We start from the raw sequence: 16,749 nt of genomic DNA, 5'->3' as shown, positions 1-16,749 counted from the left end.
AACCCTGAGCTGCAAATATCTCAAACTGATATCTGAGCACCTGGAGAGAGGCACATCTACTTTTCCAGAGCACCTTGTGACAGGACATAATTCATCAGACATTCCAGAGGGCAGCAATTGGAAGAATTAGGAAGTCCGCACCATTATTCCTGATTTTCTGAGTCATCGTGGAGCTGTGAGAAGGTTTTTAGGAAGAATGTAGCTGTCCAGCCCTGGCTGCCACTATTTTATTACTCACTGCGTCCTGTTGGCAGGGGCTCAAGAGACAATCCTTAGACTGGGGCTGAGGTCAGGAACGTGCAGAGAAAACTTGCAGTGCACAATGTCAGCTAGCATACTCCTTAGCCTCCTTCTAAGAGAACTGCAGCAGGAGCTGTTGGATGTTTTCTCTATTAAACTTCAGTACAATGCATACAGTCGGTACACCGTTGTCGCTTCGCTCCCTTCACATGCGCACACAGCTTGACGTCCCTCATGATTATTAATGGTGTCTTTGTGATCTCTGGTGTATAAAGCATGTGATTCCATCTGATCAATGGGCGAACTGTAGGTGACTCCACATACTGACTCTGAGCTTCGTCTGTGTGTTAGTGCAAATGAAAGACAAGCAGCCAAGAAAGAAGATACATTCTTTTTCCTCAGATGTACGGCCATTAATCATCCATTTTTCCTTCTTCCTTCTCTCAACATCCACAACCACAGTTCCTACCCTCTGCTTTGCCATTGACAATTGCATACATCTTTTATTTCACCATCAATATACAGTATCTTCAAGGGGTAATTTGAGTAGGAGTTAGAAAGGATAGCATTATGCTCGCTGTATGTCATTAAATATTCAACATTTTTATATATAGACTTTGTGAGAAATTGTCATGGGTTGATTTTGCTCAATTTCGACCAACTCTCCTATTTTGCATGTGCCCACAGCCCATGTTTTCAGTCACACCAAGCCTTGCAACCAATGCCAATGCTGCTGCAGCAGCGGCCGCTGCATTTAACCCCTACCTTGGCCCTGTGTCGCCCGGCCTGATGCCCGCTGACATCTTGCCCAGCGCCCCTGTACTGGTCACCAGCAACCCCAGCGTCCCCGTACCTGCTGCTGCTGCTGCTGCTGCACAGAAACTAATGAGGACAGACAGACTGGAGGTGAGAAACACAAGCATTTACACAAACAGACGCAAGGATAAAAGGGGAAAATATGACCACATAAGTGCATGCGCGCATCACTGATCACACAGATGAGAGGATTTGCATAATTATTTTGTCACTTCCATATCAGTCACAGATTAAAAAACAGATTAGCAAAACTCTAATAAACAGATTGGGCTTTGAAATGTGGGCTGAGCCTATTTGAATATTAAAGGCAAGGGTTGGAAAGTCTTGCCTCAACAGTTTCTGTTTGTAGACTTTAATTATGTATCTGGTACACAGTTTCTGTTACAGTAACTACATCCCATTACCATAATACAGTCATTACCCAGACTTAAGCAAAGAGAAAGAGACGTTAATGAGAGTATCTCTCTGCAAACATTACTGTTGCTGCTCCCATCGATAGGCGGGAGACAACATTGTTTGGCACAAGCTCAAGTTATACTGTACGAATGTGTCATTTTCAGAAAAATCTTTACTTCTTCTATGGAAGCAATTAGTCATTTGAAACCTGATGAGTGCCCCTCCTCTAGCTGTGTTTAGATAATCATTAATTGGACAGTAAGTCAATCTCATCCATTATGTAGCCCCACCCGAGATACACTCGCAGTGGAATAATGGGGAAATCGTTGGAGGCAGGCAGGAGGCGTGCAGAAACGTTAGGAAGGTTACATTTAAGATGTAATGTTGGGTAGGTGGGTAATTAATGGGGGTGAGGCTGAATAAGTCTCTAGACCTGCCGAACGGGTGGACAACATGCAGAGTGAGGGAATGGGTCAATGGCAGGAAAGAGAGATGGAGAGGGAGATAGGAAATCAATTTCTAGACCTGTTGTGGTCATCAGGGGAGGGGAAGGGGCAAGCAGAGGCAAAGATAATAGAAACAAGTGATTACATTTCATAGAGGAATTAGATGAAGTTACGCTGTAGAGTATTGCTTCTTAAAGCCCACACCTCAGCCCTAATCCAGACACGGCCCACACCTCGTGTTATAATGCAACACCTTATGGAGTGTAACGAGTTCTAGTTTAGAATCAGTGTTCTCTTAATCAACGAGTTGCTAGTGACGTTGAATACAGCGAACCGGAGATTGTTCACAGCGATCCCGTCCCCAGATGAATTTAGTTTTAATGTGGCTTATTTCCCGTTGACATTGTCGTCATGACGACGTTAACTGCTGGAGAGAATGTTGTGTCTTGTTGCTGCCACGTTCACGCGCTAACGTTACACCAGAGAATCTGCTATCAGCTCCTAAATCGTAGAAATGGAATTAGTCTTTTTTTTTTTTTCTTTTCTTCCCAGTATACAGTTTCTACAACTAGTGCAAACGTGGCTGTGAGAATACGTCTGAGTCAGAAACAAATACGGATCAGCTGAGCCGTGTCGGTTTCGTGCTGACCCAGTCACAAGGGATGTGACGTCTGTGGTGTAATAACGCCACCGAGTTGAGGGGTCACTGTGATGCAACCGACTGCAAGCAACCAGACTTCCTCAAATGGGTTTTGACTGTTTCAAACTTAAATGTATGTTGCTTAAAAGTCACAAGTGAGCTGATTAAATGTTAATATGTTATTGCTAATGGCTCTGGACCTCTGACCTTGAATAGAAATCAGACACAGACCTCGGAGTAGTACGTTTGAGAACCCCTGCTGTAGAGGCCGTGGATAATTGGAGGCAAGAAGTTGTTGTTGTCAGTAGAAGAGCATGCACGCAGGCCTTGATTGATAGCATTCGAGTCTCGTAAACAGACAAAGGATATGAAATATTTATTAGCCAATTGCAATAATGATTTGCTCATTTTTATTGTTTTCCCCTTCTAGACATTCAGACCGCGTGGTCAACAGCGCCTGTAGCGCTCAGCCTGCCTGCACTGGTAAAGCCTTTTGATTGGGCGAATTCATATCCTAGCCTAATTTGTTAGGAACTAGTTTTTCTAAATATATCTTAGTGGAAAAGGGCAGCCATATTTTAGTTTCTAGTGTGTGTGTCATTCAAAATAAACATAGCTGGAATTCTGTGGACGCACACACATACCAGTCTGTAGATATGTTGCAGACTGTTTCCTTGAGACTGAGAGAAATTCCTATTTTAGAAGACAATCCTTCAGACTGTTTTTGCTGAGAAATATTTTCCGGTATCCTCCCTTTCTCGTTCCCCTTATGGAGCCACAGTATACTGCAACATCTCAAGCATTCGTAAACTCCGACGTTGCTTACCTGCAACCATGGTGATGTAAATGGCCCAGAGGGATAGTTACCATGGGGACAGAAATATGATTAACAGGCCACGTATTTGTTTGTCCAACTAAGCACTTTCACTGGTTTAGCGTCTTCTAATGCATAATTAAGCACTGTTAAGAGAGGCACACTGATCCACACCTGGTGCCGTGAACATCAAATTGCCGCCATTTAGTCGTCTTTCTTCTCTAATATTCTTTCTGTGCCAGCCACACTCGCTTCGTCCCCAAAGACTCCCCACTCCGTCTCCTCGATCCCCGTCTCTCCGTCCTTTACTCTTTATTCATCAACCACGCTTACATTTTCCTTCTCTCCCGTTTTCCCTCCCTCCCTCGCCCGCCTCTCCTACATCTGCCTGACAACAAGGCAGTCTCTCTCTCTCTCTCTCTTTTTAAATAAGACCAGTAGCAGTGGTAGTAATGGTAGCAGGAATTAATGTAGGTGAACGTTCGAATGTGAGAAAGAGGAACAAGAGACAGACAGAGGGAGAATCCTGCCTCATCCCTCATGCCGATCACTGATTGGGGATGATGAGCTGTCATGGCAGGAGACAGAGCAGGGTTAGTTTGTAGATAACGGTGCTGGTGGCCTTTTGTCTGGCTGCCGGTCCGCCACAAATCAAATCCTTTATGCATGCAGACAGTGCGACTGGTAAACACACTCGGTTAATGGCTTGTTCTATCACACGCAATAACTGATAGATCGATACAAGGCACCATGAAATTACATTTCATTTTGGTGGAGGGCAGCATTTTAAACGCCCATTCTGACTCAGCAGAGGCCAACGGTGCTCGGGAAGAGATTTGAAGTTATTGCACGGGTCTTTAAGTGTCAGAATTTGCTTCTGGGAAAAATTGCTGCCTCATAAATCATACGTGCATCCACCTTGTGTGTGTGTTATTATGTCTGGGTTGGTGATTACGTCAGCTCCAGCCTCCCTTGAGAGTAACCAGCCTCATATTTCCCATGAGCCTCATTGAGCCCCTACATTCAGACCACAGGCTGTCACAACTGCTTTCCCCTGACTGTTCGTGCAGGTGCTGCCCCCTTCTGTCCCTCTTGGGGAGGACAACAACACAGCTCATTTGAATAATGGATAAATGGCGTGTGATTGATGAGTCTGTAAACTCTGGTTAGGATCTGTTCTGCTTATCAATCAACAGTAATGGCCCCAACCTGTCACTAAGATTGGTTACCTCTGTCTGGTAAAGTGATTGTCAAGTTCTGAAATGACTGAACAGATTGATTACTTCATCAAATCTGTGCTAAAGTGAACAGTAACTTCATAACGTGTGTGTGCATCTGGTGTTTGGGTGCATTTATGGCGCCTTACCGTTGTGTTTTGTGCCCCAGGTGTGCCGGGAATACCAGCGGGGAAACTGTACACGTGGGGAGAATGACTGTCGCTTCGCCCACCCGGCAGACAGCACGATGATTGACACCAACGACAACACAGTCACTGTGTGTATGGACTACATTAAGGGCCGTTGCTCGAGGGAGAAATGCAAGTACTTTCACCCTCCGGCTCACCTGCAGGCCAAAATCAAAGCCGCCCAACACCAAGTGAACCAGGCTGCAGCTGCTGCAGCCATGGTAGGTATCTGTCCAGATTACACCATCGAGAACCACTCAGGCTACAGTATTAGAGTATCATCAGTGAAAACAAATATGACCTAGATTACAGTTCTGTAAGTTAATCAGACTTGATTTCTCATGTGAAATCATTAAGCTATTTGATATTTATGATAGGTGGACAAACCTGACCTTGTATTTGAAGATAGTTTGGAGTCTTTTATGGACAGGCTTGTTAAAGCAAACACCTTAACCCTACACATCCAAGTCTCCATTGTTCCTGCCCTCTTGCACTAAAAAGACACAGTGTGTGCTTTATTAGCAGCAGGCTGTAGTGATCGTGCTAGTATGTGACTGAGCCTTCTGCTCCCCTCTCCTGCTCGTCCTTGTTTTGCTGCTTTATTAGTTGTATATTTTGCTGTTCACAGTTAATAGGTACGTTAGATTTTTCGCTGAGAAGGCGACTATTTAGACCACCTTTCTTTTCGCTCTTACTCCCGCAATGCAGCGATCATTTTCCCTAAAGGAACACGAGGAGGTTTTTTGCTCAGCCAAGTACTGACATTGTGCAGCTGGTATTCCAGAAAGGAGGGTCGGATTTATTCCAGTTAACCTTTTTACATTTAAATTATTCCATAAAGCCAAATTAGGCGTAACGTGATTAGGTCTGCCTCCACACCTGAACGATAGTATCAGTAATAACTCACCCTTTTTTACGCCGTCTCCTCTGTAAAATGTTAAACGTGGTCTCTGGGTCAATTCCTCTAATTAGCTTGTATGGCATTTAAAATGACAATTAGTGGTGAAGAAATGCAAATTTTACGATGTGGTTACACACTGAGACTAAACGATCTTCATCTGCTTCAGCTTTGTTTTACTTACATTCCAGGTTCAGGAACGTAGATAAATTAGGTTATAATGGTGTAATGCCTTTTCTTTTTTTTTTTTTTCTTTTTTTCCCTGCTGTATTTAAGTCAAAGCTAAAATTAACTTTAAACTCAACCAAGGATATGAAACACATAAATAAAATGATTGCACAATTTTTCAAAAAGTACTGTAATAAACTTTTAATTGATGTCTAAAAGAAAACACAGGTGCGTTTTGCACATTCACCTTCAAATAGACTTGAGCACTTAAAGAAGAGCTTTTTTTTTTTTTTAATGCAGCCCAGCGGAGGAGTTTGCATGTGTAGACTTATTTAGTCGAAACATAACTTGTAAGTGATTCATGGAAAATGCATTCGTAAAGCAAAATGTAAGGGAAAAAAATGGACACACTAAAGTAACTGTATAACTTTTGTGCAAACCTGAGCTTTATATTTACGCAGGCAATCTTTACCTTGTTGGCAGAGTATATCTTCTGTTATTGTGATATCCTAATAAGAGCTATGATGATACTGACTTATACTTATTATATAATGAGATAAAAGTGTGCTGAAACTTCGACGATAAGTCCAGACAGTCTTAGCTTTGATAAAAATGAGTGGTGTTACATTCTGTTTAGTTGATGATAGCAGCAGTTGCACCTGTTGTTATGGAGTTAAAATCTTAAAACTAGCTCAGAAACAAAAGTCAAGTTTAGTTATCATAGATCAATCATGACAGACTGTTAAAAAAAAAAAAAGCAGGGACCAGGATTATTACTCAAAGGTATATCTCTATGCAGTCACAAATTAACTTGAGTAAATCTGGTTAATTGTCTAATCCTCCTTTCTTGACCAAAACGCACACACGGTAGTTCATCAAACTGACAATAAATTGTCTTAAAGGGCCATAATTCTCTTTCAGTAACCCTACAGCCATTAATGTGCATGCCCTAGTCTTGTAATTGTTGTATATTGCATTCCAAATGATTTGTTTTTTATTTGTTTGTTTGTTTTTTGTTTGTTTTTTTTCTCACCAAACCCACACTGCACTGCTGCCCCCATGATGCACCTCCGCTTGCTGGTTTATGTTAATGCGCTTGAACCCCATTGGCCCATTGCCATCATGTGCTCGCTGCCTGCTAATTAAGACACAGTCGGCTGTCAAATCACTGAAGCGACCCCTCGACGCAACTTTTGACCTGGTACTATGACCTTTCACCTTTTAGCTTGGCATGTAGCTGTGGTGTGATAGATATACTTTGAAACTATGTATTTAATTAACTCAACTGAGGAAACACTGAGGGGTGATGAACTGAACTCAGCTCTTAGGTTTGCACCGATAAAACAAATGATAAAATTACAATTTGAATCTCAATTTAAAACGTGAGTGACCACGAAAGAAAACCGACTTACGTTGGAAACACATTAGCTTTTTCAAATTCAGTTCATCACCTTGAGTGAATCTCAAATCATTGGAGGCATGAGAGTGCAATATTTTAGTGTCTAATAAGATGATGGTAGTCTTTGCATGATTTTGTCACTTCCCATATTGCATGTGTAGTTGTTGAAGAGGTGTCATGACAGTCTTAACATGGCTTTTAGTGTAATATTATCATGGAGCTGGCAGTGCAGCTTTCCCTAACTACATCATTTCTGCTGATGGTCCAAAAGTCAGTACAATATACTATATTATCACTCTAGAAAGATCTAGTTGTGCTTAGCCTGCAGAAATAATTATTGTGTTTACTGTATTCTTCAAAATCACATAAGAAGGTTCACGACAATATGCTGACGACTGTTTGTTGTTCTCACTAGCCAGATAGGTGTCACAGTTTGTCAGCTAGCACCGCTGTCCTGTCTTGCTCTGACAGAAGTAGTCTAGTCCACTGCTTGCTCGCAAATATTTGTAATAGCTGTTTTGGAAGGGCAACTTTGTCTTCTAATGAAATTCTTTCTTCTCTCTGTCCTGAATGTCACGGCTACCATCCTTTGATTTCCCTCACTCCCATCCCTTTTTTTGGTGTTGTCCCCTCATCAGGGGCTCCCTCCCGTCTTGCCTCCTTTACCAAAGAGACCTGCACTTGAAAAAGCCAACGGTGCCACCACTATGTTCAATGCTGGCGTATTCCAGTACCAACAGGCCCTGGCCAACATGCAGTTTCAGCAGCAGGCTGCCTTCATACCATCAGGTAAGGCCCGAGCCTTCTTTAACCCATGTTTGTGGCAGGATTCTCACTGGCGCTGGCTGTAAAATCACATGTTTCTCACTCCCTGATTGTGTTTTGGCATCAGTGAATGGCCGAATGTGTGAAATGGTCGTATACTGTACGTTTATAAATCCTGAGTGTAGGTTTGGTGTCAAAAGTAGGAGACAGCTATTTTCTGCATACGCTAAAATTGGTCCTGCAGCCCCACCAAGCTCCACCCATCACATAATCAGGGCAGCCAAACGCTTTGTAACACAGATGAGCAACAGATATCAATTAGACAGATATGATTTAGTGAATCAAATGGAAACTGATGTGACCGAGGGCGGCGACTCCCCTCAATACCCAGTGGAAATTATACCCTTGGTGTGCGCGTATTGTACGCACACACATACACACACAGCTCATTTGAACTGTTGGGCACTGCGTAGTCATCTTAACACTCTGCCCTATATTCTCATCTGACAGCCTAAGAATAGCCTGCCATCGATTCCCCCGCTGCGAGAGATTCAGATACTCAGATCCTCATATGTCCCACGCTATTGGACTGTCAGGTCGCTACAACACACTCGGAGGATTCAAAAAGCACATCATTCATCGTGCAAACAGCTGCTGTATGCTGCTGACGGGAAAATGGGGCCACTGGTAGTGTTTAATTTGCCCGTCCGTTTAATGGAGCAGTTGAAGAATAAACTGGCCAAGAAGTTTTTCAATTTTTCACATATCTTTTCCCACTCGTAGATTTCGTAGATAAGCTTTTTTTTTTTCTTTGCCGTGCAGTGCGTGTGGTTGCAGTAACTGTGTCTCGTGTGTCCGTACTATTGCATAATCACTGTATTGAATCCAGCAGGTTAACATATTCACAGCACAGTTTGTTCATATCCAATTATGTCTGACTTTATAACACTTGTAATGGGTTTTTCTTGATTTCTTCTCCCCCCCTATTCACTCCACTACCTGTTGCAATGCATGATGGGCAGGCTCGATATTGTGCATGACACCTGCAACAAGTGTTGGTAGGTGCCAGCTTTCCTTACTGATTATCTTTGAGCCCATTTTAGTCACTTCATTCAACTCACCGCATAATGTGAGCGCATTCTCCATTTTGTGAATTTAGACTTTTGACGTTTACTCAAAATGGCATATGTAATCTCTTTCGGTCGACAGTGTGGCTGTTAAAATGTGACTTGATTTCGAATTTGATTGTGTAATTTCAATTGGAAGTCATGTGTTTTACTTTACTCTGCGGTACTTTTTTTTTTTTTTTTTTTGGAAGGATGATGAATCCCTTTTTTGCTCTGCCACAGGTCTGTCTGTCACCTAATGCTTGTTGCAGTTCAAGAACCCCTGCTTCATTTTACTTCCATCCCAAGCTCTCTAACCTCTTGAGCACCTCATTATACTGTCTGGTTATGAATGCCATATAAACATGAGTAGTGTAGGAAGCGGTAAAAGTTGTAATGCTGTAATTGTAGTGTCAATTTTTTACAAATGTATATTATGAATGCCCCACTCTAAGAAGAAAGGCATTCTGTCATCTCAATTTATATACTGCTCTTCAAATTCCCAATTAGCTACCATGCACTCTAAATAGTTTCTTTAATGTTTCTTTGTCTTCCTCCGCAGCAGGTCTGTCGCTGTTGCTTTACTTAAACTGCAAGAACAGTAGAGACCACCAAGAAATAGACTTTATTTTTCTCATGTTTATTAGCATTCTACACACGGACGTACAAATGAAGTGTAAAGCATTAAAAAAAAGAAGCTTCAAATCTGCTCTGGTTCATCTGCCTGTGTGATCTTTCTTCTCCAAGTACCCATGATGCACGGTGCTACTCCAGCCACTGTGTCTGCAGCCACCACATCTGCCACAAGTGTTCCCTTTGCAACAGCAACAGCCAATCAGGTTTGCTCCTCTCCTGCCTTCCTCTCACTCTCTGTCACTTCTGGTATCAGCTCCCAACTTTTCGGTGTCTTTAAATCTTGTGATTCCAATGTGCCACCGAATGAAAAATGCATGAATGGTGCACCAGGCTCAGCGCTGATCTTTGCTAGTTACTCTAAACATTTGATACTGTGATTATACACACACACACACAAACGCTGTACTTTTCTTTTCGTATCACTGTTGGTTGAAGTGCTGTTTTTCCTCATTTCTGCTTATTTCTCTTCATCATCTCCCCTCCCTTTCTGTGTCTCTCTTCCTCTCTCAATCAGATTCCAGTAATATCTGCAGACCATCTGACTAGTCACAAGTATGTGACCCAGATGTAGAAGTCTCAATCAGAACAGTATGTACCGCACCTCCTTCCAGCATCTCACCCACTGTACTCTGCAGCCTGCAACTTTTCACCCAAAAAAAGCAACGAAACCGTTTTGCCGCAGACTTGCAACACCTGCATTTTTGTGTTTATTACCTAGTGTAGAACTTAAAGGAACAGCTTACTGTTTTGTGACATGCACCTGTTTGCTTCCTTGCTGAGAATTAGACGAGAAGATTGTTCTCGTTAGGCTGCAATGAAATTACAAGCCGTAGCTGCTTAGCTTAGCATAAAAGGAAAACAGGTTAGGTGACAAGTAACTGTCTGAAATTCATACAAAAGACAAATTATAGAAACAACCATTGTTTTTACAGGAAGTTGTATGTTGTCTGGTAATCTCACAGCAACTACAAGATTCTAGAAATTACAAAAAGTCATACTTCTCAAAGTATCATACTACACTGAAAAAAAGTGCATCAACTTGAAAAATGTCACATTTCTAAGCTTTGTTTTTTCTCTTTTTCTTGCCTTGGTATGCTATTTTATTCTCTTGCATCTCAAATAGAAATACAAACAAGAGATGTTTCTTAATATAAAAGGCAGAGTTAACCAACATTTGGCAGGTGCTCTTATAATGTTCCAAAATGAGCATTTGCATTCTGGCAAACGAGATATTTATGGCTGAATTTTTTATCAGAAACCCTCAAGTTGCTCCAATTAAATGGAAAACAAAATGAAACATTCACCATCCTGACTCAAGCAAGGGATGACTGCAACTCCCGAGGGCGTGCTAATGCTGCTGAAAGTAACAGCTGCTGCAATATTATATCATCACCTACATGTGTCAGTCTTATCTGATGCAATCTGTAAGAAATGTTGGAATATAGGACAACAATTACAAATTTCACACCGGTGTATGTGATATAAACATGAATGTACTAAATGAAACATTACCACAAAGCCACTATTTCCAATTTGTCTAATCCAACTTGGCCATTGTGGAAGCTTTCACAGTGACGCACCGTTGATGGTCCATGAGAATAAGTTGCTCCTCTGATTCCCTACTGATGAGGTTTTTGCTTCATGTTCACTGCACAGCTTGGCAAAAGGATTACAGCCGCTGGTACTTCTCATGCTTTCTGCACTTCTTGTTTTGTAATGCACCTGTTAATATCCTATAAATTGTCTTTTGAAGTCAGTTCTGTAGCGAATGCAAAACTATCTAGAATGAAATCATACAAAATATCTGCTTTGTTGTGTTAGATCATAATTGTAAAACATCCATCCATCCATCCATCCATCATCTATACACTGCTTAATCCTCACTAGGGCCGTGGGGGGGCTGGAGCCTATCCCAGCTGACTTAGGCCAAAGGCAGGGGACACCCTGGACAGGTCACCAGTCTATCACAGGGCTACACAGAGAGACAGACAACCAAGCACACTCACATTCACACCTATGGACAATTTAGAATCACCAATTAACCTCAACATGTTTGTGGACTGTGAGAGGAAGCTGGAGAACCCGGAGAGAACCCACGCTGCACGGGGAGAACATATAAAACTCCAGGCAGAAAGATCCCGGGTGTCCTCACCGGAACACGAGCCGGCGACCTTCTTTCATTTATATTGGGAAATGCTGTAGCTCGTGATTTACAGTATATCTGATGCCGGTGTTCAGCTGATGCAGGAAGTAATGTGCTTCCCATCAGAACCATGCAAAACCCTTTTGCCTTTTAATTAAATGTGACCGTGATCTTTCCCGAACTTTAAATATATTATACAAACATACTTCAGGAGCAAACATGTGAACAAACTACGGTCACGGTGTAATTTGATCTTTGCCGAGTTGTTCGTTATCAGTGTCAGATTGTAACTGACAAAAGGAAAATCAAGAATCTCAGCTACAGTAAGCTTCTTAGGAGCCTGTCCACTTCCATCACATCTAATTTGCACTGTTTTGTGAACTTCTTCCCAGATGGAACTGGAGCGTGCTGGTGTCGAGTCCACGATTAGCGGTCACCCTTCATGCCCGTAACACCACGAGCGAAATGGAGAAACCAAATCTAAAGTGGTTTGGAATAAATCTGCATGTTAACATAGGAGGCACAGTTTGTTAGGAGTGTTTTCATGTGTACTTCATGCACACTACTACACGACAACAGAAAAAGAGCATCATTGCATTAAAGACTGCCTTTCGTTACGTAGAGGCGACTAACCTTTATTCACCAGACACACTTTGAATGTTAACATTAACGTGTGGAGCGGTCATCGGAAAAAAAAAGTCGACCGAATTGGTACGTCCATTGACCAAGAATCATGACTTGTGTTGTTTGTTTCTTCATCGGTTGTTGGTCATCGACCTAAACGTGTTTATTTGTTTACACAAAGGTGCACCTTGTATTTCAGTTGAGGTAAAAAGAGACGGATAATCTGACTGAATCACATATGCATGCACAACGATTTTGTTTTTTGTTTTAATTTTCAATTTGTTCAACCAGTGATAAGGGAATTTACATGGGTGCACTCAGAGGCAAAATAGCAACTGAATGTCTGTGAGGTGTCTTTCAAACCTTTGTAGCCTACCTTTCTATCTCTTAAGCACATGTCTTTAACCTTGCAGGCGTCCCTGTAAAGTGCCATACATCTCAAAACACATGAATGGTATTTAAGCAGTGTTACAAAGTGTTCGATTCAACGATTCCCTTTAATACGTCTATTTTCTCTCTTGGACAGCATGTAGTGTCCAGTGTCGTGACCTGTCATTACCTGTGATTCCCAATAGCACCACTGCTGATTAGATTCCCCCAGATTGTCTGCTTTACCCAAAATCTTCTACTGAATGAAATAGCTTTTAAATTTTTTATTTTATTTTCCTTTGACTTTTGTCGTTGATGTCAGTCGTTTAGACGTGAAATGACTGGATCTGTCCTGACGCAGATCTCTCTCTATTGAGAAGTCAGATGAGTAGTATATGTGGGGTTTTTGGCCTGTGTGTGATGAGATGTGTGTGACGAATAGCTTTGAGTCGGTGTCCAAACTGCTGTGAGACAGAAGTCAAAACCTTAAGATGCAACTGGTGATGGATATGTGATTTGTATGACCTGATTTGTTTTTCATTTGTATTTGTTAAGTATATTTTAAAGGCAGGTTGTCAAAGTAGATTCAATGTAGTGTATATATAGTCTTGACATATTTAAGAATATTTGTTTAAAACCTGAGAACTGTTTTGTTTAGTTTTTTTTTCAAGATAGTCCGCCAAAGTCTTTTTGTGTCACTGTTATTAGGTATTATGGGGGTAGACTAGCGGGGCTAAATTTGAACATTTTGCAGCCCAAAGAAGGATCGTGTCTTTAGAGTAGATCTCTAGAACTCTTTTATTTTTTGTTGTTGTTGTTGTTGTGTTTGGGTGTTCTTCAGGCATATTTAAATTGGTGGATAATACAGGGAAAGTGGCAAGAATATAAACGATTGTATTACTCATCCAAAGCCTTAGAATGTACCATCGGGTCAGCACAATGCAACATGCCATTCTGAACCATCCAGTTGCCTAATCCACGCCATATTAACACACACAGCACTATGTAATTGTCACTTTTTTTGTCAGTGTTTTCTTAACTTTTCTCGTAGTTTTTCTTGTTCTTCCTTAGACGAGGAGTGTTTTCGTTTTGATTTCGTTTGGATGATATTTTGATATTAGTTCCGATTTTTAGTTTTGCTTATTATATTTATCTTTCTTATAATGAATATAAGGTACAGTGTGTGTTTGCGTGTTCCTCATGCACAGTTTCCTGAAATTCCATGTAATGTTAATTTTAGTATGATTATGATTGTAAACTCAATATTTTCTACGTTATGCATATTGTTGAACTGTATGCATATTGTTCATTTCTCTAGTCTTTTTTGTGTTCTTTGAACAAAGATGTTTTATATGAGTATCTAACAGTGATGAAATAATAGAACAGAGAGGCTGAGTTGTCACTGTGGCAACCGACGCCAATAACCGAGTAATATTTTAATGATTGTAAGGTTTGTAACTAGTCATATAAGAAAAAAAAAGACTATTATAAAAAATCTAGTTCTTAGATGTTTAGAGTAAAGACGTTATTTTCTACTGTATCCATTTCAAATAGTAACTATTGTTTTAATATTTTTACTCTCCCTGGAAATTGGGCCATGTTGGAAAACAAGCTGCATATTTGATCACTTTTCGGGGCGTTGCTGGCGGGGTCAGGTGAACGTGGTGAGTAAGGAGCTGAGTCCGCACACTCACGTCTTACTTAACCAACTGCAAACAACAAGGGTGGGGTGGGGAACCTCGAGGCGATAAAAGGTGACAAAGGTTGACTTTTTTGCACTTCTGTACATAGTCAAAAAAGAGAGAATCATGTATATTGAGATCTTATTTTGAATAAAAAAAAATAATAATGTCTATAACGACAAGGAATTTTGCTAGGATAACAAAAAAAAAAAATCTTATGAAAGGCTGAACAAAATTGCTTGCATCAAAAGGGCACTGAGTTCTCACTCTCCTACCCCTTTCAGAAAAGGCCAAGTGTTGCTCTTCTTTTTTGTCAGCAGCTTGTAGTTTGCCAGGTAACCTTCCGGAGGAGGCGTCCACTATACCCTCCAGCGTAAGGGCCTGACTGGGTTTGTCTGGTCCCCTAACCTGCCTGTACTCACAGGTCTGTGTGTCATGGCCACGCCCTCCCAGGCCCAACCAATCACAACACGTCCTGTCTCTTTACTTTACTCAGAGAAGAGTGCATGTTAAAGGAAATACATATACCATTTAAAAAAGAAATAAAAAAAATCACAACACAGTAATATTGAATAAGAAAACATTTACAAAGAAAGATGTATTTACAGTATACAATATTCTATCAATGTAATGGAATAAAAATATATATAAAAAAAACACAAAAATAGAATAGTGGTTTATTTAAAGAAAAAAATGAAAAAAAAAAATTCCTGAGAGTATACTCACTAAGGTGTCACCACTTGGAGAGTTAAAATACATGCAACACAAACACCACAGCTATAAGTATGTTCTTTATGTTTCTGTAAGCTGTGCTTCTAGTAGATGAAACTGACCAAACGGGAATGTAGTTGAGCATCAGGCAGAATTTAAGACTCATCGCAGATTGGAATACTGCTTCGTAGTTTGGTCATCAAGTCCTCAGTTTGAAATTTTGACCTGATCATCTTAGTCATCTCTCATCTTCTACAAGCACGCATGCTTACGTTTATGATATAATGTAAACTGAACTTTTTTTTGTTTGTTGTTTGTTTTCTCTGCTTGTAGTGCTAATATGATGTATTCTGTCTTCTGCTGCAGTTTGTTTCTGCTTGTTTTTACTGTTCCAGCACCCCCCGTGAAAGGATGTGTCGCGTGTTTTGCGACGCCGGCCACCTCGTCTGGAAAGAGTGCGTAGAGAAAAAAACCATTGATTGCAACAGTCTTAAGCCATAAAATATAATCTCATCCGAATGAAATACGAGAAGAAACCAGAAATGACGAAGAGGTGGGGGGAATGGTACCTTCTGGAGCTCACGGGAATGTGTTTGCCGTGGTTTTATTAACTACAACATCATGCAATAATTGGAGTCATGAAGATAGTTGATAACTTGTGGTGCGCAGTGCCAACGTTGATGGAGGGATTTAGTGAAGAGAAAAGTTTCCCGACACATTTTTTCATGGGGCCTGCATTGCTATATTTGATTCTTGCTGTTATGAATAAAAAAAAATGTAATAAAAATTTACAAATGAACTGAACTAAATAAAACATTTGGTTAAGATGCATTATTTCATTTATACAGGGATTGTAGCTGAAGGTTTGTTTTGTGTGTCAATGAGAACATCTGTACCACGGTCATGTTTGTTCGCTCAATACAAACAGTAGCTAGTTCACGTAGCTTAGCATTAGGACAGGAAACATTGTGTAGGGTGGCCATATTTTGATTACTGAAAGCCAGGACACTTGACCTGGCAATGAAATCCTCAAATGTGACCCATCTGCATGAAATCAGTCGCATTGTGCCTTGGGCTATATCCCAGATACAGCCCCAATTACGTTAACACATGATAGAATATTGATTTTGGGTTTGTTACTTAGATCGCTCCATGTAGTTGTTTTCTACATGTAGCTAACATATAACAGTAGTAATAGTAGTAATATTATACTCCATATCACTGTCAAATGCCGTCAGCGTGCATGAGCTGTAACACCAGTGAGCGAGCAGTGTTTAATTGCCAGCCAATCCTGTCCCATAAGTGGCAGCAACATGCTGCTTTTGTTTATACACAATGACCCAATGCGACTGATTTCATGCAGATGGGTCATAAAGATGCCTTATGATTTAAATACATGTAAAACCAGGACATATAAAAAACAGCCAGGACAGGACGTGGAAACAGAACATGTCCTGGGAAAACAGGACGTTTGGTTCCCCTAAAACAAAG

General features: G+C 40.9%; 1 protein-coding gene across 7 annotated transcripts in view; it reads left to right on the top strand.

The window, feature by feature from the left end:
• LOC103363290 (muscleblind-like protein 1) overlaps window positions 1-16,083 on the top strand; it is a 70,399-nt gene extending 54,316 nt beyond the window's left edge. For 3 of the 7 annotated variants that reach the window (XM_008289975.1, XM_008289976.1, XM_008289974.1), the window contains 8 exons: window positions 928-1,146; window positions 4,739-4,978; window positions 6,971-7,024; window positions 7,861-8,011; window positions 9,010-9,045; window positions 9,841-9,932; window positions 10,244-10,317; window positions 12,265-16,083. In XM_008289975.1, coding sequence (XP_008288197.1) covers window positions 928-1,146; window positions 4,739-4,978; window positions 6,971-7,024; window positions 7,861-8,011; window positions 9,010-9,045; window positions 9,841-9,932; window positions 10,244-10,300 — 849 coding nt within the window. In that variant the 3' untranslated portion in view covers window positions 10,301-10,317; window positions 12,265-16,083. The remainder of the gene's footprint in view (window positions 1-927; window positions 1,147-4,738; window positions 4,979-6,970; window positions 7,025-7,860; window positions 8,012-9,009; window positions 9,046-9,840; window positions 9,933-10,243; window positions 10,318-12,264) is intronic. The other 4 variants (XM_008289977.1, XM_008289980.1, XM_008289979.1 and 1 more) reach the window with 4 other exon arrangements.
• The last annotated feature ends 666 nt before the right edge of the window (window positions 16,084-16,749 follow it).

This window comes from Stegastes partitus, unplaced genomic scaffold, assembly GCF_000690725.1.
Source record: "Stegastes partitus isolate 25-593 unplaced genomic scaffold, Stegastes_partitus-1.0.2 Scaffold650, whole genome shotgun sequence".
Taxonomy (NCBI): domain Eukaryota; kingdom Metazoa; phylum Chordata; class Actinopteri; family Pomacentridae; genus Stegastes; species Stegastes partitus.
Note: the sequence above shows the minus strand (reverse complement) of the source record. Positions and strands in the feature narration are given on the sequence as shown.